A 25,372-nucleotide genomic window follows, 5' to 3' on the forward strand; every position below is an offset into this window, starting at 1 on the left:
ATTGCCCCTGCCATATATAATAGTATATATATATGTATAGTAATACATATATACATATTGCCTATTCCGCTCAAGCTAAACAATCCTGAAACACAGATTTGACATGCAATGCAAGTACTAATAGATGGACTCTCAAAATCACACAAACGTTTAGCCTGGGCTGATTGTTTCCCATGTGAACAGCATCCAAACTTATCACGCAGGGGAAAAAATTAAAGACCTGAAGGACATTTTCAAAAAGGCCATTGATGTGTATGTTATGTTTGGGTCCACAAATGGGAAAACATTCCCTCTAAACATGAAGGATATTAAAGAAGAGAACAGTAACTAAAATCTGGGTTTATAATTGCAATTGAACTTTGCCATGGTTTGCTGAGCTAGATGCAGGTAACATTAGCCTATAGCCCCTGAAAGGACAACATCTCATTTCAGGGAAAAGTCCACAATGAAACTGACATTGAATGTGGAAAATGATACATTTGCTATAGAGCTGTGACCATGATCCCAATTGAGAACTTCCAACTTAATTAACTAAATATGACCATTAATAATTGCATAATAACAAATAAGGCTACAACAACAAACTGAGTAATATGCTATTTATTAAACCCATTTGCCAGCTCCAGGTTGGCTACACAAGTGGCACAAATTGACTTGCAATGACTCCAGTGATATYGTCATTTCAATATATTTATTGTATCAAATGGTAGGCTACAGTAACCTGCTATGGCATACAAATGAATAGCCTACTTGATTGCCAACAGATGCAAATGTAGCCTATCATTCTCCACATTTAATGTAATTTGAATCAGCTTTTTATACACTTCTGTTGACACACCCACTTCCAGACACACTGCTCGACCAACAAACTGCGCATTCTCCAAAAGGCATTTCGTTAAATCATTACATTAAAAAGACACAGATCTGGGATCAGTTTACCCTCTTTGGCAACAAATACTTCAAGATCAGTGCTTAGGGAGAACTCAACTGTGCTCAATGTTTATTCACTTATGAGAAATTTAAATTAGAGTGAAATAATTTTCTTCAATTGCAAAAATAAATTATGCAAATAGTAGTACTAAAACTACAAACACCAACGATCGCCTCTTGTAGTTGCAGTACAATACATCCAGACTTGGTTTACTGTGTATATTAGAGAATGAATTACAAAATGTGAGTATATACTTACTTAATCCAATATCAGTGGTCAGAGGGGCGGTTTCCAGGACAAAGGATTAGGCTTAATCTGTGTCGGGGAAACCGCCCATTGTATTTTCCTACAGTGCACAAACAAGTCCAAAACAATGTGTGAGAATCTGTACATTCAAATTAGAAGAAAACAACTTTATATGAAATAGAGAAAAGAACAGCTCACACCAAGGCCTGCATCTGTTTCTGACTGCAGCACAATCTAATCTAAATTTCCTATGTTTTTTTTTAACTCATTTAAGAAATATACATATTTTCTTCTCCTAAATGTCACAAGGGAGTATTTTGTTAACTTTGTTGAGGTTGTTCAACCACCAAACAGTTACAATTTTCAATATTTAACATTTGCATTCTTTAAATATGTATTATGCATTCTTTAAATATGACCACAAGCTTCCATTGAACAAAAAAATTTCTCTTGTAAAATTCAAGGAAAATTTTGTCCTACAATCGAAATAAAATGGGCACCTTCTACGACTGGGCCTATCCTCTCAGAAGCCTACGGAAGCAGACAGAAGAGAGAAGTTTGGGCTCCATATTGGAAGATGCCACTCAACTAATGACCCGTTTCTACTCACAGTCCGGGCAAAGAGAGCGTGACCACAAAGTCCCAGAGAATGCATAAACGTCTTTAAATATTAAAAGCCAGCCGCTACTATTGTGATAAAGAAAGGGTTTGCAACATAGTCACAGTTTAAAAAAGAAAAAAATTAAAGCACTTTTTCCTCAATTCATGGACACTATTTCAAGCATTTTATTCTTGCTGTCCAGCTTCAGTCCGCTTCGAGGGCAGCGACTTGTGTTCTCTTCAGTGGCCAAGAAGCCCAGTCCCTAAATGGATACATACGCATGTTTTACCAACATTGACATACAATCAATAAATCTGGTCAAATTTAACATAGCTCCACATACTGCAGGTCAAGCATGTAAACATTGGCCATGTCCAAATACCCATACCAGCGTACCACATACTTAATCTGCATACTATGTACTCATCGTCGCATACTATTTAGCACATACCATTTAGGAAAAAGTATGCCACGGCCGCAACGCAGTAGCGGCTCCTGACTGGCTGAGCAGGTGGGGCGGGGCCGAGTGCAGGTGGATTTTTCTAAATTCAACAGGTATGTATCGCATTAACCAGCCTGATAATAGCTCATTTCCAATTCGATTCATTTCTCCAAACTCTGAATAGAATAAGCTGTAATAGTCTACCTATAACCAGCCTGAGAAGGATTATCACATTTGACCTATACCGTAGCCAATCTATCCTATTGTAAAAAAGACTGAAGACAGAAACAGATCATTTGGTTCCATTTCAACATATTTATTAGTGAAACCAAAGTGCTGTAACATATACACACACATACATACATACATATATATATATATACACTGCCTCAAAAAAATAAAGGAACACTTAAACAACACACAATGTAACTCCAAGTCAATCACACTTCTGTGAAATCAAACTGTCCACTTAGGAAGCAACACTGATTGACAATAAATTTCACATGCTGTTGTGCAAATGGAATAGACAAAAGGTGGAAATTATAGGCAATTAGCAAGACACCCCCAAAAAAGGAGTGATTCTGCAGGTGGTGACCATTTTCATTTTTAACATTTAAGTCATTTAGCAGACGCTCTTATCCAGAGCGACTTACAAGTTGGTGCATTCACCTTATGATGTCCAGTGGCAACCCACTTTACAATAGTGCATCTAACTCTAAGGGGGGGGGGGGGGTTAGAAGGATTACTTTATCCTATCCTAGGTAGTGACCACAGACCACTTCTCAGTTCCTATGCTTCCTGGCTGATGTTTTGTTCACTTTTGAATGCTGGCGGTGCTCTCACTCTAGTGGTAGCATGAGACGGAGTCTACAACCACACAAGTGGCTCAGGTAGTGCAGTTCATCCAGGATGGCACATCAATGCGAGCTGTGGCAAAAAGGTCTGCTGTGTCTGTCAGCGTAGTGTCCAGCATGGAGGCGCTACCAGGAGACAGGCCAGTACATCAGGAGACGTGGAGGAGGCCGTGGAGGGCACAAACCAGCAGCAGGACCGCTACCTCCGCTTTGTGCAAGGAGGTGCACTGCCAGAGCCGCTGCAAAATGACCTCCAGCAGGCCACAAATGTGCATGTGTCTGCTCAAACGGTCAGAAACAGACTCCATGAGGGTGGTATGAGGGCCCGACGTCCACAGGTGGGGGTTGTGCTTACAGCCCAGCACGTTTGGCATTTGCCAGAGAACACCAAGATTGGCAAATTCGCCACTGGCGCCCTGTGCTCTTCACAGATGAAAGAGGTTCACACTGAGCACATGAGCACATGTGACAGACGTGACAGAGTCTGGAGACGCCGTGGAGAATGATCTGCTGCCTGCAACATCCTCCAGCATGACCGGTTTGGCGGTGGGTCAGTCATGGCATTTCTTTGTGGGGCCGCACAGCCCTCCATGTGCTCGCCAGAGGTAGCCTGACTGCCATTAGGTACCGAGATGAGATCCTCAGACCCCTTGTGAGACCATATGCTGACATATGCACATTTGTGGCCTGCTGGAGGTCATTTTGCAGGGCTCTGGCAGTGCACCTCCTTGCACAAAGGCGGAGGTAGCGGTCCTGCTGCTGGTTGTTGCCCTCCTACGGCCTCCTCCACGTCTCCTGATGTACTGGCCTGTCTCCTGGTAGCGCCTCCATGCTCTGGACACTACGCTGACAGACACAGCAAACCTTTTTGCCACAGCTCGCATTGATGTGCCATCCTGGATGAACTGCACTACCTGAGCCACTTGTGTGGGTTGTAGACTCCGTCTCATGCTACCACTAGAGTGAGAGCACCGCCAGCATTCAAGTGACCAAAACATCAGCCAGGAAGATAGGAATGAGAAGTGGTCTGTGGTCACCACCTGCAGAATCACTCCTTTTTGGGGGTGTCTTGCTAATTGCCTATAATTTCACCTTTTGTCTATTCCATTTGCACAACAGCATGTGAAATTTATTGTCAATCAGTGTTGCTTCCTAAGTGGACAGTTTGATTTCAAGAAGTGTGATTGACTTGGAGTTACATTGTGTTGTTTAGTGTTCCCTTTATTTTTTTGAGCAGTGTAATATATATAATATATATATATATATATATATATATATATATATATATTATAAACACATACATATATATATATATATATATATATATATATATATATGTATGTGTGAATATATATATATATATATATATATATATATATATATATATTATAATAATGGTGTATGTATATAATAATTGGTATATATATATAATATATATATATATATACATATCTATATAAATACACATACATATATATATATATATATATATATATATATATTAAATAAAATAACCTAGTACATACAAACGTTTCAAATCAAAAGGCTATTGCACAGAAGGAAAAAAATGTGGACTCTTGAATCGCAAATTCAGAACCACTGGACAGCAACATAGTAAACTAAAGCCCTGATCATTGGGAACAACATAAGAATGACTGCTAAGTAGCCTAGTTGTGTTGTTTGGCTACTTGAAGAGAAGTTAGGGCCTATGATAAGCCGCCTATCACTCGCAGCCCACCTCTTCCAATGAATCGTGGAAAAGTGTGCATCAAATTCTACTAGATGAAAAGCCGAAATGAGAATAACATCCAGGCTTTTAAAACACTATTTTCGACAATACTAAAACTTTCTATTTTCGCATACTGAGAATGCGTTGTGCGCGATTGCTGTTTCAGGTTATTGGTGAATTTCGGTAGCACACCCCCATACCTGATTATCAGCTGTTGTCAAAGCCAAAATTAGTATGACATCCGGGCATTTAAAGTACTCTCGATTTTAGAAATGTCACATACTACTCAAACGGACTAGGACGCAAGTATGGGTACTCAGTCACGACCATTGTCTAAGCATAATAGTGATCAGAAAATATCCTTACCTTTAAATCCTTCTTCAGGCATACACACTGAGAAGAGAACACAGAAACAGTTGTTTGAAAATAGGATCTTTCTATTCATAGTCAAATGCGAAAAAGGAATTTCCGGGTGTACGATAGTAAACAAAAAGGGAGAATTTATTTTATGGAAAGAGACGAAAATAAACATACCCTGATAAACATCATCCATTGCTGCAAAATCTGCTATGGGTTCATCAGCCTGAAAGAAAAAGGCAAAACACAGATTCAGGAATGAGCAACTGCATTCGCTGATCGTCTCCAGTAATCACGTGACGACGTGTTCACTTTCCCATTAGATACCCATCTGTCCAACGCCGGGCGCATCTTTAAACAAAAAGTTCAAGTTCATAATCTAAAATGGGGAGTGTTCGTACCTTCAGACAGATGACGCTCTCTGGGATGACTCCTAGGCTGCCGAGGGTGGCAGAATCGTCCGTAAGACACCGGCCGTCGATCGACAGGTTTTGATCAAACGGGGCCACGGAGAAGGCGTGCATGATCTGAGGGAGGACCATTACAACACACCAGAGTTAGGATCAGGAATGAATAGATTCAGTGTGGTGCAAAGGCAAGGAGGATATATTAGGAATCCCTCGCCTGTATTTTGAGCTCCTTGAGCGTCTGATTGGCTGAGACGATGAGTGCTTTCTCTCCCCGGAGCTTCCTGTGCCTCGTGCTCCTCCTGATCCCCGATTTGCCACCACTGGCCATGGGGGCGGGACTTGCGGCAGCACTGACGGTGCCGTCACTCAGCTTCTGACGCTTTGCCCCGTCCTCTGACTGGACAGAGGGTCATGTGACCAGGAAGCAAGGGCAACATTGGGCAATATTCCATGTCAATCATCCTCTAAAGGGCTTCTCACTTTTACATTATTGGTAAATGGAGTTTCCACAAAACTACTCAAACATTCGATTCTTAAAGAGACTTATGAGCCATAAAAAGTGTAACTGAGGCGAGCGGTTTGTATCCTACCTGGCTGAAATCAGGGTCTCGCTCTCCATCCACCTTAGCAACAGGCTCCTCCCTCTCATCCTCTGCCTCTGACCCGCTCACATTCATCTCAGGAGCTGCATCCTTCAACTACAGAGGAAGACACGAGTTGTATTCTTCTCTGGAGATTCATACCATTTACAGATTACACTGACAAGAACCATTTACTACAGAGAGAAAGAGGGAGAAGGGGGAGCGAGAAAGAGACTCACCCTCTTGTCGTCTATGACCTTGCGTACATAGACTGTGGCTTGTGCATACTCTCTCATGTCCCTCTGCTGCTGGAAAATGAAGCCTTCTCTGCAGTCCCTACACAACTCTGGACACACAAACACACAGTCAACTCACACAACACAGTCAAACAGTTCCTCTGCAGAGCTCAAAGAATCAAATCACAAACACGCAGTCATGTGGGCTCAAATCTCACCAGGCTGGGTGGTGTACTCCACACTGGAGCCATTGGGCGTAGCCTCGCCGATCCGGCAGATGGAGATTGGCTGATCAACCAGGAAGTGTCTGCTGATCACCTCCCATTCGTCGGGCCAGAGAAGAGCTATACTGTGCAGAGGGAACACCACACAACATGAGACCAGGAGGGATGGATGATAAAGACCAGAGAAGTGCTGTATAAAACACAACAACTTGAGTCAAGAGGGGTCAGAGGTCGGTGAAGTCACTCACTGTTGGGCGTCTCCCTTTAACATGGAGTCGAAGGTGAACATGAAGCCTCTATGTGGACATAGGAGCAAACTGTTCCCTACGCTAGACACTGGGGTGGTCTTAGTGGGCCTCCTATAGACAGACACAGAAAGACAGAGTCAGAGACAGAGAGAGAGACATTCATGCCATCTGACTTTTTTTGGACTGCTTCACCATCCAAACTGTTGGATTTGGAAAGAACTTACCTGATGAACCTTCTCCACTCGTCCACAAAAAACAGAGGAACTATGTAGAGAATATCTGTCTCCTAAAACAAAGATGGGGTTCATCAGTATGTCAGCAACATATTCAGTAAGATCCAATAGTATATTTACTCTAAGAATTGAAGGAAGGAATTGTTAGCCATTTTATTACCAGCGTCCCAGCAGTCGTTAGCCATTTTATTACCAGCGTCCCAAGCAGTCGTTAGCCATTTTATTACCAGCGGCCCAGCAGTCGTTAGCCATTTATTACCAGCGTCCCAGCAGTCGTTAGCCATTTTATTACCAGCGTTCCCAGCAGTCGTTAGCCATTTTATTACCAGCGTCCCAGCAGTCGTTAGCCATTTTATTACCAGCGTCCCAGCAGTCGTTAGCCATTTTATTACCAGCGTCCCAGCAGTTATTAGCCATTTTATTACCAGCGTCCCAGTAGTTATTAGCCATTTTATTACCAGTGTACTAGCAGTTATTACTTGTTATTAGCCATGTACTACCTACTGTTATTACCTGTGGCCACTTGGTGAGTGTGGGCCTGTTCTTCTCCTGGAAGAGGTTGAGTAGGGAGCTCTTCTGTTCTGACGCCATCATCCTGTTCAGAGCCTCATTCTCCTTCCCCTCTCGCTCCAGCCTCTACAAGAAAACACAGGGATATCACACAGTTAACACATTCACATTTTAGTCATTTAGCAGACACTGTTATCCAGAGTGACTTAGAGGAGTAATTAGGGTTAAGTGCCTTGCTCAAGGGCACATCTGAATTCCCACCTAGACGGCTCTAACCAGCGAACTTACGGTTAGTGACAATGCTCTTAACCGCTAGGCTATCTGCCGCCCATTAATCGTTTTTAGTTATTTTTTTCTTCACAAGGCTAGAAGACACGAGTAGGGAGAGATTTTTTATTTTATTTATTTTTTTACAGTATCTCTAATCCCTCCCACCACATCCGTCCGTCCGTCCCTTCTTACCAGGCACTGCTGACAGGGCTCCTGTAGCTGGGTGAACTGGGGGGCTTTGGGGAAGTACACCCTCAGTTTGGACCACACCTCCTCAGTCACCAGCCGCCGCTCGCTCTCCAGGATACTCAGACCGCCGTGCCGACAGAGGATGTCCTCATTGAAGGTCTTCATTTCCTCCTCGTCTCCGTCCAGGTTCTCCGTGCCGTACTCTGGAAACAGACAGCAATAGTCAAACAGTGGGCAATGCTTTGATAAAGACAAGAATGTTATTTCTCACCTGACTCTAATAATAATAGTGGAGTTCTCTACTCCACCTTCAGTCATCGTGATAACTGGTCGTTTTCCAAGTTGTACGATTTGTGATCTCTGCTGGTTTGTGTACCTTTAGTAGCAGTGATCTCTGGTCCCTCTCCGTTGGTTTTGCCGTTGCTGTGTTTGGTCTCCTCCTCATCCTCCTCCAGCTGCTCCAAGGCCAACTGTCTCCAGCTCCGCAGAGACGTCTTGCCCGCCCAGTACCCCTCATCACTGTCGGACAGGGGTGAGACGTAAGAACACACACTTGCACAGGATACAATTACTAGCTGCAGTATTAAAACTTTAGTATTTTTTAAATAAGTGCATTCCGCTTACTTACAAAGTTATGGTTATTTTGACCAACTGTTTTACGGACACAAAATGTTGCCATGAATCTGAGGGAGTCAGCGGTTACCTTTTGGGCGGGCACTTGACAAGGTTGGTGACTTCTTTGTAATCCTCGGCCAGCTGGTTCTTTAGCCGCAGCACTCTGCATCTCTGCCCCACACATTCCTCACAGAGAGTTGAGCCTGGACACACAGGGTCACACACAGAAGAGGTCAGAGGTTGCAGAGAGGAGCTGAGAATATCCACTGCACGTCAGCCATTGCAATGGCTCTTACAATCTAGCCTGGGTCCTCCTCCATATTTGTCGAAGAGAAGCTCTGCAGCTTTGACGGAGATCCTCTTGGCCTCCCCCACCTTGTCGGGGTGCAGTTTACCGTGAGAACACAGGAAGTTGCCGTTGTCGATTTCTTTGGTGACCGTCGAGTCATCCAGCCATTTCTTCAGCCACTCCAGAGGCACAAACTCATACTCTTGGCCTGGAAGAAAAAAACACAGAAACATGCAGGGTCTGACATTAACAACGGGCCACAGGCCCGGGGCCAGTAAAAACATGTTAGGCTGGTGGATTTCGTCATTCACTGGCCCGACCGGACCAGTAACTTCAACGCATTTTGCGTTCCAGTTCGACATCAAATAAAAATTGTCACATACACAACATATTTAGCAGATATTTATTTTCCACCATAATTTGCAAATAAAATCATAAAAAATCCTACAATGTGATTTTCTGGATTTTCCCCCCTCATTTTGTCTGTCATAGTTGAAGTGTACCTATGATGAAAATTACAGGCCTCATCTTTTTAAGTGGGAGAACTTGCACAATTGGTGGCTGACTAAATACGTTTTTGCCCCACTGTATGTGCTATAGTAGTAAAGGACAAATTCAATGTTTTATCAAATACATTTTTTTCTAAAAAAAAATGTTATACCTAAAGGGGTCCTACAATTCAAAATAGCTAAAAGATCCATGGTATATCCATCTCAAAACAATTCCATATTTATTTTTGCTATAGAATAACAACTCGCACATGCTCATACTTTTTCAGTTCGCACATTTATTTTTAGGCACATAGGCGGGTAAAATGGTCACACTGTAGAGTCTTGAAATTCACTCACAGAGATGATGAAGGAGCATCATGCTCCCCCCTCCTCAGTGTAAAGAAATTAGACTGCAACCATCCACAGCACACACAAATCACACTGCCCACAGGTACTGGGAGGCGGGACAGATAGACTGTCAAACTAGCAGTCTTTCCCTTGTGTCGCTCACTTTGTGACTGACAGGCGCCTGTCCTATCAATAGATCGCTAGAAGATGCATATCGTTCATTCTTGCGAGAGGGCTTGGCTGACTTTTTTCTGACTAGCGAATTGAAAAGTAGCGTAGTTAATTTAAGTGGAAAAAGTCGTGGGCTGAAAATTAGTCGGTTTAGCCAACTGCCAGCGCTAGTGGAAAACACTAGCATTAAACATCATCATGAACATAGAACTACTTCCATATTGCAATATTGTGATATGTCTGGGGTAATGTTTTTACCAACCGTCTTCCGCAGGTAAAAGCTCGTAGAGTTCCTTCACCTCTTCGTGCTTGGCCTTGCCCTTGTCAACGCTCTGCTTGCGCATGTCGGCCATTTCCAGGCACCACTCTTCAAACTTCCTGTTGTCTCGGTCCACCAGCCTCCCCAGAAAGCCTGGCACAGATAGAGGGCTCCCACTGACATCACAGCTCCCATCGCTGGGTTCAAAGGTCATACAACCACAACATTCTAACCAGGCCTCTGCAGCAACAGGTAGTGTACCATGCACATTTAGGCAATTTTACAATAGCAGGGAATATCGAACTACACAGTTCACTAGGGAATAATCTTACTAGAGAATAGCTTTTACCACCTATACATTTATTCTTAACTATTATTATCTGGGGTGTTGACTTCTTGACTATTTGAATCAAGTATGTCAAAGGTCTGTACACACTGCAGCCCTTTAGCTAGCTCAATTCTTACCTTGCACATAATGTATTGTACTACAGTAATCATCAGGTGCAGTACAGTAGTTAGATCCTCACCTGGCACCTCAACGTTGGTCTCCATGGGGTCAGTGTCCTCCTCTCTCTGGCATTTGTACACCAGCATGTAGGCGTTTCTGGAGCAGTGATATCCTTTACTGCACTTGGGCTTACGGGTCTGGGACTTCACCGTTTCGGCTGGAGAAAGACCAGAAGAACAGCAGAGAATGCGTATAAGAGAAAAAGTGATCAAGAGTGGAAAGGGTGGGACTTTTACCACTAAACAACTGTCCATTTTTAACCAAGATGTATTACAAAACAATACTGCTACAATTCAGGGAAGTGAAGGGAAAGAAAAGGGAGGAGAGGTGAAGGGGGTGCATATGGACTAAGGAAGGGAGGAGCAGGGACTCAGGGAGGCTCACCGATGTCCTCCTCGATGCCCAGCTGTAGCTTCTTGCCTTCCATCTTCTCAATCTCCTCGTCGTTGAACTTGTACCAGTCGCTGGTGCGGGCGTCTCGCACGTGGGCGATGTAGTGACCCGAGTAGGCGCTGACCCCGCGGTGGATCAGGACCGCACTCAGCTCGTACACACACTTCTCATCTTCTGGGGACGTCACCCAAAGAGGCCCAAAAAACAAACAAACACACACACACACACAGACTAACCAACTTTCCACAGCATGGATTATGTGTGTCTGCAGCCTTTACCATGGGTCATTCCATTTGATTCCATTCACTTTTTGACCCCACCCTACCATGAGACATCCATGTCTTCATAACTGGAAAAGATAAATGGTTGAGTTTGATATATTTAAAAAAGCACATCTTACATCTAAAAATGCGTAAAATCTGTTTTACCATTTTCACATATGTAGCTTATTTGACATTTGAGGCGTTTGGTGTTGTGCCCATCATCGGTTGAGGCACAGCATACTCTTGAATTCAGGATGGGTGTCATTTCAATCATAGAAATATAATTGATAGAATGGAGATAACCCTTCAGACCACCACAATTTAGCTAGTAAATCAATTACATTATATTTGAATTACATTTTTTTACTTCCAATTACTACCACAAAGATGGCCGCCGTTCCACCCACCATTGAATGTAGACCTAAATGGTCATGTCTATTCGATTGTCTATATTTTTATGATTTCAATTGTTTTCCTATGGCAGATTGACAGTGTAATTTTAAACAAATTATATTCCCATTCAAGTCAGTATGTCTGATGCGTGGGCCTCCAACCATCTTTGTGCTACCATTTGAAAGTTGAACATTTGAATTGTATTCCCATTTTAAAACATTTATCAGCCAAAACATGACACCCACCCTGTATTCAAGTACATGCTGTGTCTCAACCGATGGCGGGCACAACACACTTCAGATGTCAAATAGGATCCAAGTAACATATGCAAAAATGAAAAACAAAATTGACTTTACGCATCAAATAGTTTATGTGAAAGGTAAACAAATGACTTGATTTAAAAAAAAAAAAAATTACATTATCAAATTGATAATGTCAATCGTTAATTTTTTTCCAGTGATGAAGACATGGATGTCTCATGGTATGGTATGCAAAATGGGTCACAAGTCTAAAAAGTAACTTTTAGACCATTTGTACCACAGGCAAAAATGCATAGAAAGTTTCATTCAAATCAAAAGGGGTGCAGTAAAAAGTGATTTAAATCAAATGGAACAACCCTCACACCATTGTCAAAAATACTTTCTCACAGAACTTCAGTCATGTAGCGCAACATGGGCTATTCTCGGATGACATTTAAGTGCAATCAAAGAAAAATACATTTAAAAAAAATTACGCTCTTCACTGCCCAACTGATTGTTTAGCTGAAGGTGTCCTATAAATAACACTGTGCCAAGTGACAAGTCTCTGTTGTGGTATTTTCTTACTGTATTAACATGTGACACGAGGTCTCTAGCAGCGTTCTCCAGTTTTCATTTCATTAATGAAATGTGTTCCTGGTTACAATTGTGAATTGAACTGACCTGAGGGTGTCAGCTTCCCATATTAGGTCAATACTGCCATCTACTGGTCATTTTTAAAGGTAAAATATGTCTGTCTCCTGCACCATAAATGGCATTTAAACAAGAGAGAATCAATTAAATGGAAATCATTTGTAATACAACAAAGTAATGCATTTAATTTGTATAGGTTTAATGTGTCAACATTTATTGATCTTGAATCCATTTATCTTGAAATGCAATGTCTGCAATATGATTCCAAATCAGCCAGCTAAGAAACTTATTTTCTCATTCAGCTAAAGGTCTCTACCAGCAGGAAAACACATTTCTTCATTTGATCCTAGTTGGCTTTTGTATGTATGGGTGTCATGGCAACTAAATAAACAAATGCTAGCCTTCATGACCTAAATTGAGAGATTTTCGAAGAAGTGACAAGCCAGTCGGTCGTAGCTAGAATAATTAAAGAATGTAAACAGTACATTTGGTCACATGTAGGAAGTAAGGCAGTCTTTATATATCACCAAATATGCACGTAGAGTCATGAAATGTTGTATTTGTACTCTTGAATGTGTTACAATGTATGATGCCTACATTTTTTGCCAGAGGGATTTAAATCGTCACGAGAAAAGAGGGGGAAATAGGTCACGGGTAAGCGTGTCCGAGCTTAGAAGATGACGCGCTATCCATCTTTATCATTAATTATTTGGTCACAAGTATAGATTGAGGACAGCGTGTTCTGCCATTGAGAGGCTGGCAATACCTTTTTCCTCCAGAAACGGGCCCATGTCCAGCTGCTCTGGGAAACTGATGAAGGTGTTGAGCTTCTTCTTGTGACCCGTTTGTCTGGAAACCAGAGGAGGAAAGACAACATTCAGCAACACCACCTCAGTATATGGCCACTACTCAGGGTAGGTAGTTAAGAGTGGCAGACATGAGACTACAAAACTACAGACGGAATGAATGAATCAAACTGACCTGTCGAAAACGAAACGCATGAGCTGCAGGTTGAGTACCCGTGGGAGGCTGTGCAGTTTGATGCGTCGAGCGGCGTTCTGTTTGCTCTGGCAGCTTTCACAGAAGTAGCGGTTGTCACCATCTAACTTCTCCTCCTGCAGAGAGAATTCACAGGATAATATAAAAAAGTAACTCAAATCAACAACTCACAAATGTTGTTTTTTTAACTGTAAGATGCTGTTGAAACATGCTGAATAGATTTTTATGAGATGCCAGAAGAGCGCTTTACTTAGTTGTCAGGTCCTTGCTTATTTTGAGAGCTGTGTTAGCTAGCAAATGTTGTGATATCTTTAGTGTGGCTAGCAGGTAAGAGCAATGACGGCCCTTGTAGGCTAAATACAGCTGGCAAAATGTCTTATATTAACAGAGAAAATCCATGTACATGGTTGAAACATATTTACTAGTTTCGGGGTTCATCTGGATCTGTGAAGGTAACGTGTTGGTTGAGCTGATGTAAGGACGAACACCGGACGCACAAATAGTTCTGTGCGTCAGCGTGCAAAAAAAGGAACCATGATGAAACATAGCAACGTCGGAGCACATGTGCTGTGATTTGCGATGCTAAATATCATAACTTTTTGGGGCCTCCCGAGTGGCGCAGCGTTCTAAGGCACTGCATCGCAGTGCTAGAGACATCACTACAGAACCGGGTTCGATCCCAGGCTGTGTCACGACCGGGATACCCATGAGGCAGCGGACTATTAGCCCAGCGCCGTCAGGGTTAGGGGAAGGTTTGGCCGGCCGGGATGTCCTTGTCCCATCGCGCTCTAGCAACTCCTGTGGCAGGCCGGGCACATGCATGCTGACATGGTCGCCAGTTGGACGGTGTTTCCTCCGACACATTGGTGCGGTTGGCTTCCGGGTCAAGCGAGCTGTGTCAAGAAGCAGAACAGCTTGGCAGGGTCGTGTTTCGGAGGACGCATGGCTCTCGACATTCGCCTCTCCCGAGTACGTACCGGAGTTGCAGCGATGGGACAAGACTAACTACTAATTGGATATCACGAAATAGGGGAGAAAAGTAGTAAAAAAAATATATATATATATATATATACAGTACCAGTCAAAAGTTTGAACACCTACTCATTCAAGGCTTTTTCTTTATTTTTATTATTTTCTACATTGTAGAATAATAGTGAAGACATCAAAACTATGAAATAACACATATGGAATCATGTAGTAACCAAAAAAGTGTTAATTGAGATTCTTCAAAGTAGCCACCCTTTCTTTGCCTTGATGACAGCTTTGCACACTCTTGGCATTCTCTCAACCAGCTTCATGAGGTAGTCACCTGGAACGCATTTCAAATACAGGTGTGTTTTCAAAAGTTCATTTTTGGAATTTCTTTCCTTCTTAATGCATTTGAGCCAATCAGTTGTTTTGTGACCAGGTAGGGTTGGGATACAGAAGATATCACTATTTCGTAAAAGACCAAGTCCATATTAATGACAAGAATAGCTCAAATAAGCCTAGAGAAACAACTGTCCATCAATACTTTAAGACATGAAGGTCAGTCAATTCGGAAAATTTAAAGAACTTTCTTCAAGTGCAGTCGCAAAACCATCAAGCACTATGATGAAACTGGCTCTCATGAAGACCACCACAGAAAGGAAGACCTAGAGTTACCCTGCAGCAGAGGATAAGTTCATTTAAGTTACCAGCCCAAATAAATGCAGCCCAAAAAAATGCTTCAGAGTTCAAGTAAAAGACATATCTCAACATCCCCCCTCTGATAACCAGGTGGTGAATCGCATCTCTGCATGTCTGGCAGACATATCAGTGTGGATGACGGATCACCACCTCAAGCTGAACCTCGGCAAGACGGAGCTGCTCTTCCTCCCGGGGAAGGACTGCCCGTTCCATGATCTCGCCATCACGGTTGACAACTCCATTGTGTCCCCTCCCAGAGTGCTAAGAACCTTGGCGTGATCCTGGACAACACCCTGTCGTTCTCAACTAACATCAAGGCGGGTGACCCGTTCCTGTAGGTTCATGCTCTACAACATTCGCAGAGTACGGCCCTGCCTCACGCAGGAAGCGGCGCAGGTCCTAATCAGGCACTTGTCATCTCCCGTCTGGATTACTGCAACTCGCTGTTGGCTGGTCCCTGCCTGTCGCATTAAACCCCTACAACTCATCCAGAACGCCGCAGCCCGTCTGGTGTTCAACCTTTCCCAAGTTCTCTCACGTCACCCCGCTCCTCCGCTCTCTCCACTGGCTTCCAGTTGAAGCTCGCATCCGCTACAAGACCATGGTGCTTGCCTACGGAGCTGTGAGGGGAACGGCACCTCCGTACCTTCAGGCTCTGATCAGGCCCTACACCCAAACAAGGGCACTGCGTTCATCCACCTCTGGCCTGCTCGCCTCCCTACCTCTGAGGAAGTACAGTTCCCGCTCAGCCCAGTCAAAACTGTTCGCTGCTCTGGCACCCCAATGGTGGAACAAACTCCCTCACACGCCAGGTCAGCGGAGTCAATCACCACCTTCCGGAGACACCTGAAACCCCACCTCTTTAAGGAATACCTAGGATAGGATAAAGTAATCCTTCTAACCCCCCCCCCCCTTAAAAGAGTTAGATGCACTATTGTAAAGTGGTTGTTCCACTGGATATCATAAGGTGAATGCACCAATTTGTAAGTCGCTCTGGATAAGAGCGTCTGCTAAATGACTTAAATGTAATGTAAATGTAACATCAACTGTTCAGAGGAGACTGACAGGCCTTCATGGTCGAATTGCTGCAAAGAAACCACTACTAAAGAACACCAATAAGAAGAAGAGACTTGCTTAGGCCAAGAAACAAACAGACAGACCGGTGGAAATCTGTCCTTTTGTCTGAGGAGTCCAAATTTGAGATTTTTGGTTCCAACCGCCGTGTCTTTGTGAGATGCAGAGTAGGTGAATGGATGATCTCTGCATGTGTGGTTCCCACCGTGAAGCATGGAGGTGGTGTGATGGTGCTTTGCTGGTGACACGGTCAATGATTTATTTAGAATTCAAGGCACACTTAACCAGCATGGCTACCACAGCATTCTGCAGCGATAAGCCAACCCATCTGGTTTGCGCTTAGTGGGAATATAATTTGTTTTTCAACACGACAATGACCTAAAACACACACCTCCAGGCTGTGTAAGAACTATTTGACCAAGAAGGAGAGTGATGGAGTGCTGCATCAGATGACCTGGCCTCCACAATCACCTGACCTCAACCCAATTGAAATGCTTTGGGATGAGTTGGACCGCAGAGTAAAGGAAAAGCAGCCAACAAGTGCTCAGCATATGTGGGAACTCCTTCAAGACTGTTGGAAAAGCATTCCAGGTGAAGCTGGTTGAGAGAATGCCAGGACTGTGCAAAGCTGTCATCAAGGCAAAGGGTGGCGACTTTGAAGAATCTCAAATATATTTTGATTTGTTTAACACTTTTTTGGTTACTACATGATTCCATATGATGTGCTATTTCATAGTTTTGATGTCTTCACTACTATTCCACAATGTAGAAAATAGTAAAAATTAAGAAAAACCCTTGAATGAGTAGGTGTGTCCAAACTTGACTGGTATATATACCATAACTTTGATTAAATAAAAATGGGAGAATTTGACGTTTTGAATCACACAGTATTCATGTTCATAACATTATCTACATAGTGTAGCCGAAATTTTGCAATTCCGTTTTCTGGGTCACGGAACAACACATTTTTGGTGGGTGGCCCTTGGCCTATGCCGGACGCCATCTTTATGCAGCTCCGCTATTACCAGGGGATATAACCCTGATATCATAATTAATTGTTATTTGCGGAACTCTGATGTCAAAATGCATTAATACCATCGGGAACACTGATGTCATTATACAATGTTTCAAGTTTCAATGTCACGTGCACAAGTACAGTGAAATGCCTTTCTTGCAAGTTCTAAACCCATTAATGCAGTATTCAATATAAATGTAGTACTAAAAATAACATAAGGTAGAACAAAAACACAAATAAAAAAAGCCATGACTAGCTATATACAGGGTCAGTTCCAATACCATATTTACAATGTGCAGGGATACTGGAGCGATAGAGGTAGATGTGTATAGGGGAAAGGTGACTAGGCATCAGAATATTTGATAAACAAAGTAGCAACAGCGTATATGATGATTGTATGCGAGTGTGTGTCTAGAGTCAGTATAAATGTGTGTGCGAGCAAATGGAGTGTGTGTGTGTTGAAGTGTCAGTGCGCATGAGTGTGTAGAGTCCTGTGAGTGTGCATAGAGGCCATGCAAAGATAAAAAATGTAATCCAAGGGTCAACTCAGATAATCTGTGTAGACATTTTGTTAGCTATTTAGCAGTCTTATGGCTTCATTGTTACCTTGGGGAACTGATGTCATAATGCATGGTTACCTTGAGGAACTCTGTGACACATTCTGTAAGGTTCTTGTGACCCTGGATGTTGAGCTCCAGTTCGTAGAATCGGGACGGCAGAGGAGAAGCACGACCACACTGGTTACACCTGTGATGTAAAGCCAGACAGAGAAACACTCAGGGACAGGTTTACTCAGTGTCCGTACCAGTGCAAAGTCTGCACCTATTATTTTTTTTATTTTTTTTGCAGAGGTTTGAAATGTATCGGTGCTGTGTAGAAGTCTGGGTTGATTTAAGGCCAAAAAAAACAAGGTAGTGCAAATACGTTTTGATCTTGATCCAAAAATCATACATGGCAAAAGCGTGGCCCGGATAAAAGGATAACCTTTGCAGCCACAAAGCCAGAACCTCTAGTTAAAAACCCTAGTGTCCGGCCTGACACGGACAGTCCAGTTAACCTGACACAGCACTTTTCCATCTGCCTTTATGATGCTAATAAAAGACTGTTAAATCCTGTTGCATTTCTGACTGGCACCACCACTGATATCAAAGTACAAAATAGTCAGACACTTGACTTTATAAAACCCAGCCATAAAGCAAGAAAGGACAAGGACATCTCTCGTGGCAACCTGAAGATTCCAAATTCTAACAAATAAAACTACAACTAGGTTGTTAGAATGTTATTTAAGTCTGATTAAAGTTGATGGCTGAATGTAGTCCTGGCTTACACAGTGACGTAAGACATCTGGCCACAGAACTGCTGCTGGATGACATTATGCAGGTTTGGATTCTTCTGTTTGGATAAGGTGTCCTCCAATAGCGAGAGGAAGAGCTTGGAAAACTCTTGAGCGTCCTGAAAGTGAAGGGAAAGAAGACAGGCAGGAGAAAGAAAGAGTAAAATAAATACGGTTTAAATTTTGTATTGTATTATTTGTTTTCCTCCTATAGCCACTATCAAAACAAATAAGCTTCTTCCAAACATTGTGAACTCTTCACACAGACTTTCCTGTACATGTAAAAAAGATCATTGGGCTCTACCTGCTGTTGTCCTGTGTCCAGCCCCAGAGCCTTGACCAGCCCTGAGGGGTCGATGTACCTTCTGTTGCTGTTCTGTAGCAGTGCAAACAGGTACTGCAGGTGTTCACATATGCTGCGAGGCTCGTAGTCTGAGAAAGGGAAAATTGTGTTTCATCTCTACAATTTGGGTTTACCTGAGGTCATCTATACAGTTGGGCTGATCTCTGAGGGCTTGCACACCTGAGTCCATGTTGTGCTCCTCTGCCCTGGCGTTCTGACACAGGTACAGGGTCCTACGCAGCTCCAGGTTGTGGAACCACACCTGCAGAAATGTGTTGACGTAACACGTGGCACCCAGGTTTGTCAGACCCACAAACGTGTTCTAAGAGGGAAAAAGAAAGCGATGGACAAGTACAAACAAACTTTTCTCTTACTTAGCCAGTGTTTCCACATCAGTGCAGATCAAAAGGCAGACATTTTAACTTGAAGAGGAACTAAGTAATGTGGATTCACAAACAGGCAGGAGCACATCCTTGCAGATGTGTTCATGGTGAATGTTGTGGAGGTATGCCTACCTTGTCCCGGCGCTCCGAGTTTGGATCGTCAATGTTGTGGAAGGTGTTCTCGTCGATCTCTCCCAACCAGGCATGTTCACCAATACCAACAAGACAATTTGGGTTCCCTTTGCAATTCCTCCTGTAAAAGCAGTCAGCGGGAGAGACGTCAGTAGCCTAACAACTTCTTTCACACATTTTTAATCAAACATACACTACCGTTCAAAAGTTTGGGGTCACTTAGAAATGTCCTTGTTTTTGAAAGAAAAGCAAAAAAAAAATGTCCATTAAAATAACATCAAATTGATCAGAAATACAGTGTAGACATGGTTAATGTTGTAAATGACTATTGTAGCTGGAAACGACTGATTTCTAATGTAATATCTACATAGGCGTACAGAGGCCCATTATCAGCAACCATCACTCCTGTGTTCCAATGGCACGTTGTGTTAGCTAATCCAAGTTTAATCATTTTAAAAGGCTAATTGATCATTAGAAAACCCTTTTGCAATTATGTTAGCACAGAGGAAAACTGTTGTGCTTATTAAAGAAGCAATAAAACTGGCCTTCTTTAGACTAGTTGAGTATCTGGAGCGTCAGCATTTGTGGGTTTGATTACAGGCTCAAAATGGTCAGAAACACAGATCTTTCTTCTGAAAATCATCAGTCTATTCTTGTTCTGAGAAATGCAGGCTATTCCATGACAGTAATTGCCAAGAAACTGAAGATCTCATACAACGCTGTGTACTACTCCCTTCACAGAACAGCGCACACTGGCTCTAACCAGGAGTGGGAGGCCCCGGTGCACAACTGAGCAAGAGGACAAGTACATTAGAGTGTCTAGTTTGAGAAACAGACACCTCACAAGTCCACAACTGGCAGCTTAATTAAATAGTACCCGCAAAACACCAGTCTCAACGTCAACAGTGAAGAGGCGACTCCGGGATGCTGGCCTTCTAGGCAGAGTTGCAAAGAAAAAGCCATATCTCAGACTGGCCAATAAAAAGAAAAGATTACAGAAGGGATAATCGAACCAAAACCAATCATTCCTTATTTACCGTGTTAAATAACACTAATATTAGAGCAATATTTTCTGTGAACAAATGTTTAATCTTTCCGTTATAATAAGGTTGGTAGCAAATTGGAAAATCGTTGTGGAAATCAGCTCAAGTTGACTACAAAATCCACAATGCTATGCTCTCTAGATGGGCTGGCTGGCTAGCAAGCGAACGTAGCCACACACAATAATACCAAAGACAATATAAAGTAGCTAGCTAGCTGTAAAATCACCAAAACACCCTGCACTATCAATTTAGAAGTCTACAAACTCAACATGTTGAACTTGCAGATCGATGTGGAGAGTGGAGTGGAGTCTGACATTCGCAACGCCAGATATATTTTTGAGGAGATGGGAAACGTTGCCCATGCTACGTCAATGTGCCGCGCGTAGCATTCTGGGCGATTCTGGGACAAGGCGCGCTCTTTCAAGGAGTGAATGGGATTCTATTGGGCGCTAGCTCAAAAACCCAACATTTTATGAGATGTGAGATAATTAACTTGCCATCTGTAAAATCGTATAGCTTTGGAAACGTGACCCTACATACTTGAGGAAAATAGGTACGTTTCTCCACATATACACCGACTTTGAGAAGGGATTGCGTGACGCAGCATGACAACTTGAACGCAATTGGGAGACTGTCTTCTGGGTGGGGCGTTAAAAGTTCCTTCATTCGTTCTTTGGATTCCTATCTCCTTTCTATAATATCATATCTGGCAACGGCACCATGCAATACACCCTGGACTAAAGAGGCTAGACCCTCCGATAAATTACATATTTCTCGTGGTAGGAATATCGCAAAAAATTTGATCAATGGCTCATTCCAGAGAAGACATCCTCCTGAGTTATGACATTTACTAGTATTGAAATCTGAGATACAGCCTGGATTCGAACCAGGGACTGTAGTGACGCCTCTTGCACTGAAATGCAGTGCCTTAGACCGCTGCGTCCATGTGGTAACTATTTAACTGTACTAGAATGCTTAAAGGGCCACTAAAATTTGAAATATCGGTATCAGGTTTTTTGGCAAGGAAAATATTGGATCATATAGGCCAAAAATGTAATATCGGTGCATCACTATTATTTGTCAAACTGCAACCAAGCACCGATGATCATGTCACCAGAATAAGACCCTTGATATTTATTGGAAAGGAGCATCAAGCTCATCGCCTTGCATTTTCACCACCTTGTGAAGTTCATATTTCATCTCTAGCCTAATAAACTGCATGCTTTCCCGATGAGTCATAGTGGGAGGACCACACAACATGTCAATACGTGACAAAGTTTACTTCGGTATGATGTTATATCAATAATTGCACCAACATTTTTTTGCTTAATTGTCTTGTTTCCATCAGGCCTGTCACGGTTACATTTTTTATCCAACATCCACTTTACTCACGTAAAAAGGTTGGATGGAAACCTGGTTAATGAGGTCAACATTTGTCTCTTGTGATGCAGTTGACATGATAACAGTGTCAGAGTTTTGAACGACCCCCCCCCCCCCCTTTTGTTCCATGCTAGCTGAAGACCTAACTAGCCAGTAACTAGCAAACACCAGACACAGATGAAAGGGTAAACAAGTATCTTTGCCATAGACGAAGTGTAAACTTTTAATTATATTTGCTGACACCCTATAGTCAAATTTTGGCACCAATAGAGTAGCTATATAAAACCACACCCCTCTGCAAACACCTCCTGTTGGTTACATGGGGGTACTTATTTAAATTAGGTAAGAGAATATCATGTTACCATTGGTGTATTAAAATTAGCATTAGGGGGTCACTTTATCCACTTAAATAATCTTGACCCCTTAAATAATCCAGCCTCCCGAATACAAGTGTTTGACATGGGGGAGGGGACCAGTAGGCTAACTTTACGATCAAACGTTACTAATGTCTTTTTTCATACTTTGGTCATCATATTTCTAACTGTTTTTGTCCAAATTTCATGAAACATGATTTTGACTGTTCCATGGCAAGTAGTCCTTGTGCATAGAGTTCTATGGTTTGTTAAACTTGAAATCAATGGTTTTTGTTTGGTATACATTTTAAAGTAAAAAAATAATAAGTATTAGCGTAATTCCGTTACCAAGGAATTGTCTATACCATTCAGTAATGTGAATATCAAAATACTACAGGAAATGAAAACATGTCATGACAAGTGTCTCGCCTATCTTTCCATACATAGGCTACACAATGAGATTCTATGTATACACATGATATTCAACCGACTAGTTAACTACAAAATAATAAAATAGCAAAAGATAGTTGTGCAACACAATCAATTCACCCTTAATGTTCTCGCAACATTATAGCAGTTGAATATGACATAAAGGATACGTTTTGACATTGGGAATTGAAGTAATTAGTTAGGGGGAAAAACTAGGTAGCTAAACTTGCACATTTACCTGCATGCTCCCCTCTTGCACGCCGGTACACAGATTCGGTAAGCTATCTCAATATGTTCCCGTTGTATGTCCTCTGGTCTCACAGACTCGACCCAGCGCCAGGCTGCTTTCTCAAGCTGTACGCGAGGCGCCATTCTGCAAGAAAACAGAGCCTACCATGGGTACCCTGACAAAGAGGTGCCGAGGATGCTGCGGCCTAACTCGCGCTGCTACTGGCACAGCTGCAGTCACTCAACGTCGTTAGCTAGCTAACGTTAGCCAGTTGGCTAAATGTAGGGATCTAGTCGTCGGCGAAAAAAAGGCCAAACAAATACTGTACCTATAACGTTAATCACATCAGGCAAGCAGTTTAAATGCCATAAGACTTGAATTACACACTCTAAACATCCTTCCAACATACATAGGCTAACACTAGAATCATATCAGCTGATGCTTGTCGTAGCTAACTAGCTACCAATCATAATGTTAGCTAGCTTGTCAGATATTCCCCACTGCGAATAACTGCGTAGCTAGCTAGCTAGGTGTCAAGCTAACGTTAGCTAGCTAGCTACCCATCATTTCTTGTTAGCGAATATAAATATATTTTTTATTTTTTTWAATTAAATGTACATTCGAACCTTTCGTGCGTGTATCACAAACTTCTGATTGTGCAGCTGCATATATTTTCATATTTTATTCAGTTTGTTTTAGATTTAGCGCCCTTGCGTCAGTTTTTAAATAAATAATTTCCTCCTTCAGTTTTAGGCGCAAGTACTAACGCATGACATGCGATTGATGTCGACGCAGCTACGTAGCCACTTTCAAAGAAAATGCGGGGGACTCCATAAAAATAGAGAGGACGAGGCGAAGCGAGAGGTTTTACCACAGATAGAACAATGAGACAGATATTTCACCGGATGTATAAATGTGAAGCATCCGCTTGTCGTTTCTACTCATTACCAAATATGACAGTGAGAGGCCCACTTGCCGGGAGTGGGAGAAGATAGAACGAGATGGATTTTGTAAGACATTCTGCAAATGTTGTCATCGATTAATAATTTAATGTCAACACAGTGTTCCCAAAAGTAGAATATGTTATGAACATAGTGAATTAAAGTTTAGTAGACTTTACCCTTTGTAAAAAAAAAAAAAAAAATCGCGTTGTTTAGGAGTGCAAAGGCTTATTGAGTTATTGCACAGGCGCACTTCACAGAGGAGGCGTTCCCTAACGGAAATATGCAGACGCATGCGAGAAGGCGCCAATAGGATCTCGCTAGCTCGGGCTTGGCTCTGCCCATCACCTTGCTTGTTCTACCCACGATGACTCTTTCTTCCCATTGGAAACGATAGGGTGTAGTCTATCTTGGTTTAGTTATAAGATATCTTTGGTTTTACTCTGCCTACGAAAATAAGCCCACGAAGTGAAGAAATCTTTGTATGGAGGGAAATGAGAGACTGCCATATTGGCATTCCATTCCATAGGAATTAATGGATTTCTTTATTATTTCATTCAGTTAAATGTTTTAAGGACAAAATTACATGTATTTAAGTAATTTTCTTGTTGTAGTGGGGACAGCAACATTAGTAATGTTTTTAGATATTTTTATTTTTATGCTTAGCTCACATAATATAATTTTGAAGTATACATTAAGGTATCTGTAATAGAATAAATGTGTCAAACGAATGTAGAAATTAATAAATGCATTTCTATAGCTTCCAAAATATTGTTTTTACAACGTGGGGGAGTGCCAAGATGGAGGCATGGTGGCTTCAACTCAGAGCCCCTATATAATATATTGGAGGTAAGTGGAAGCACATGGCATTTCGGCAACTTTGAAAAAACAACTTTATAGGATTTGTGCCTGTTGTCATAGAGATAGATAGAGGACTCATCATGGATATAGTTTCAGCTTGGACATTTGCCATTGAGGGCTTCCACCATTTAAAGGTAGTCAACTGGGTAGGGATTCCTATAAATTGGGGGCAATCAGCCAATGAGGAAAAAAATGGACTACTTTAAAATGGAGATTGCCCATGGTATCACAGACACTATAACGGCACAGATACAAAGATGAGTCCTCTGTCTATCTCTATTGCCTGTTGTGTATCTGCCCTCTCACTGGCTAGAATAATCCCACCTGATCTTGCCTCCTGCCTGTCTTCCATCTGAGGCTGTGTGTTTGCATTGTTATAGTGGTCACTTGACTATCTTGTCAATATAATATAGTACCACAGTATGTCATAATACCAATAAAACCTAGCTGTCAAACAAGGAAATGGTTCCAATTGTTTTTCCACCATTCATTTTTCCTTCAGGGATTT

At 42.2% G+C, this 25,372-nt stretch overlaps 1 protein-coding gene across 5 annotated transcripts; it reads right to left on the minus strand.

Annotated features, from left to right (window-relative positions):
• Nucleotides 1-1,474: 1,474 nt before the first annotated feature.
• On the minus strand, nucleotides 1,475-23,847 carry usp48 (ubiquitin specific peptidase 48). 5 transcript variants are annotated; one of them, XM_023986244.2, is made up of 27 exons: nucleotides 23,689-23,847; nucleotides 23,072-23,206; nucleotides 19,629-19,749; nucleotides 19,294-19,435; nucleotides 19,075-19,202; nucleotides 18,765-18,889; nucleotides 18,076-18,184; nucleotides 13,663-13,796; nucleotides 13,448-13,530; nucleotides 11,127-11,306; nucleotides 10,762-10,899; nucleotides 10,238-10,387; nucleotides 8,973-9,173; nucleotides 8,765-8,879; nucleotides 8,438-8,580; nucleotides 8,065-8,264; nucleotides 7,606-7,728; nucleotides 7,084-7,145; nucleotides 6,860-6,970; nucleotides 6,606-6,736; nucleotides 6,391-6,497; nucleotides 6,161-6,268; nucleotides 5,785-5,967; nucleotides 5,562-5,687; nucleotides 5,338-5,386; nucleotides 5,170-5,196; nucleotides 1,475-2,040 (listed from the first exon to the last, which is right to left on the minus strand). In XM_023986244.2, the coding sequence occupies exons 2-27, from the start codon at nucleotides 23,203-23,205 to the stop codon at nucleotides 2,018-2,020; spliced, it is 3,153 nt and encodes a 1,050-aa protein (XP_023842012.1). In that variant the 5' UTR covers nucleotide 23,206; nucleotides 23,689-23,847; the 3' UTR covers nucleotides 1,475-2,017. The 5 variants fall into 5 exon arrangements, with proteins under 5 accessions (XP_023842012.1, XP_023842002.1, XP_023842006.1 ...); XM_023986234.2 differs by having other exon boundaries at nucleotides 11,127-11,309; XM_023986238.2 differs by lacking the exon at nucleotides 23,689-23,847 and having other exon boundaries at nucleotides 11,127-11,309; nucleotides 23,072-23,291.
• Nucleotides 23,848-25,372: the final 1,525 nt, after the last annotated feature.

Source organism: Salvelinus sp. IW2-2015, linkage group LG1 (genome assembly GCF_002910315.2).
Source record: "Salvelinus sp. IW2-2015 linkage group LG1, ASM291031v2, whole genome shotgun sequence".
Classification (NCBI taxonomy): Eukaryota; Metazoa; Chordata; class Actinopteri; order Salmoniformes; family Salmonidae; genus Salvelinus; species Salvelinus sp. IW2-2015.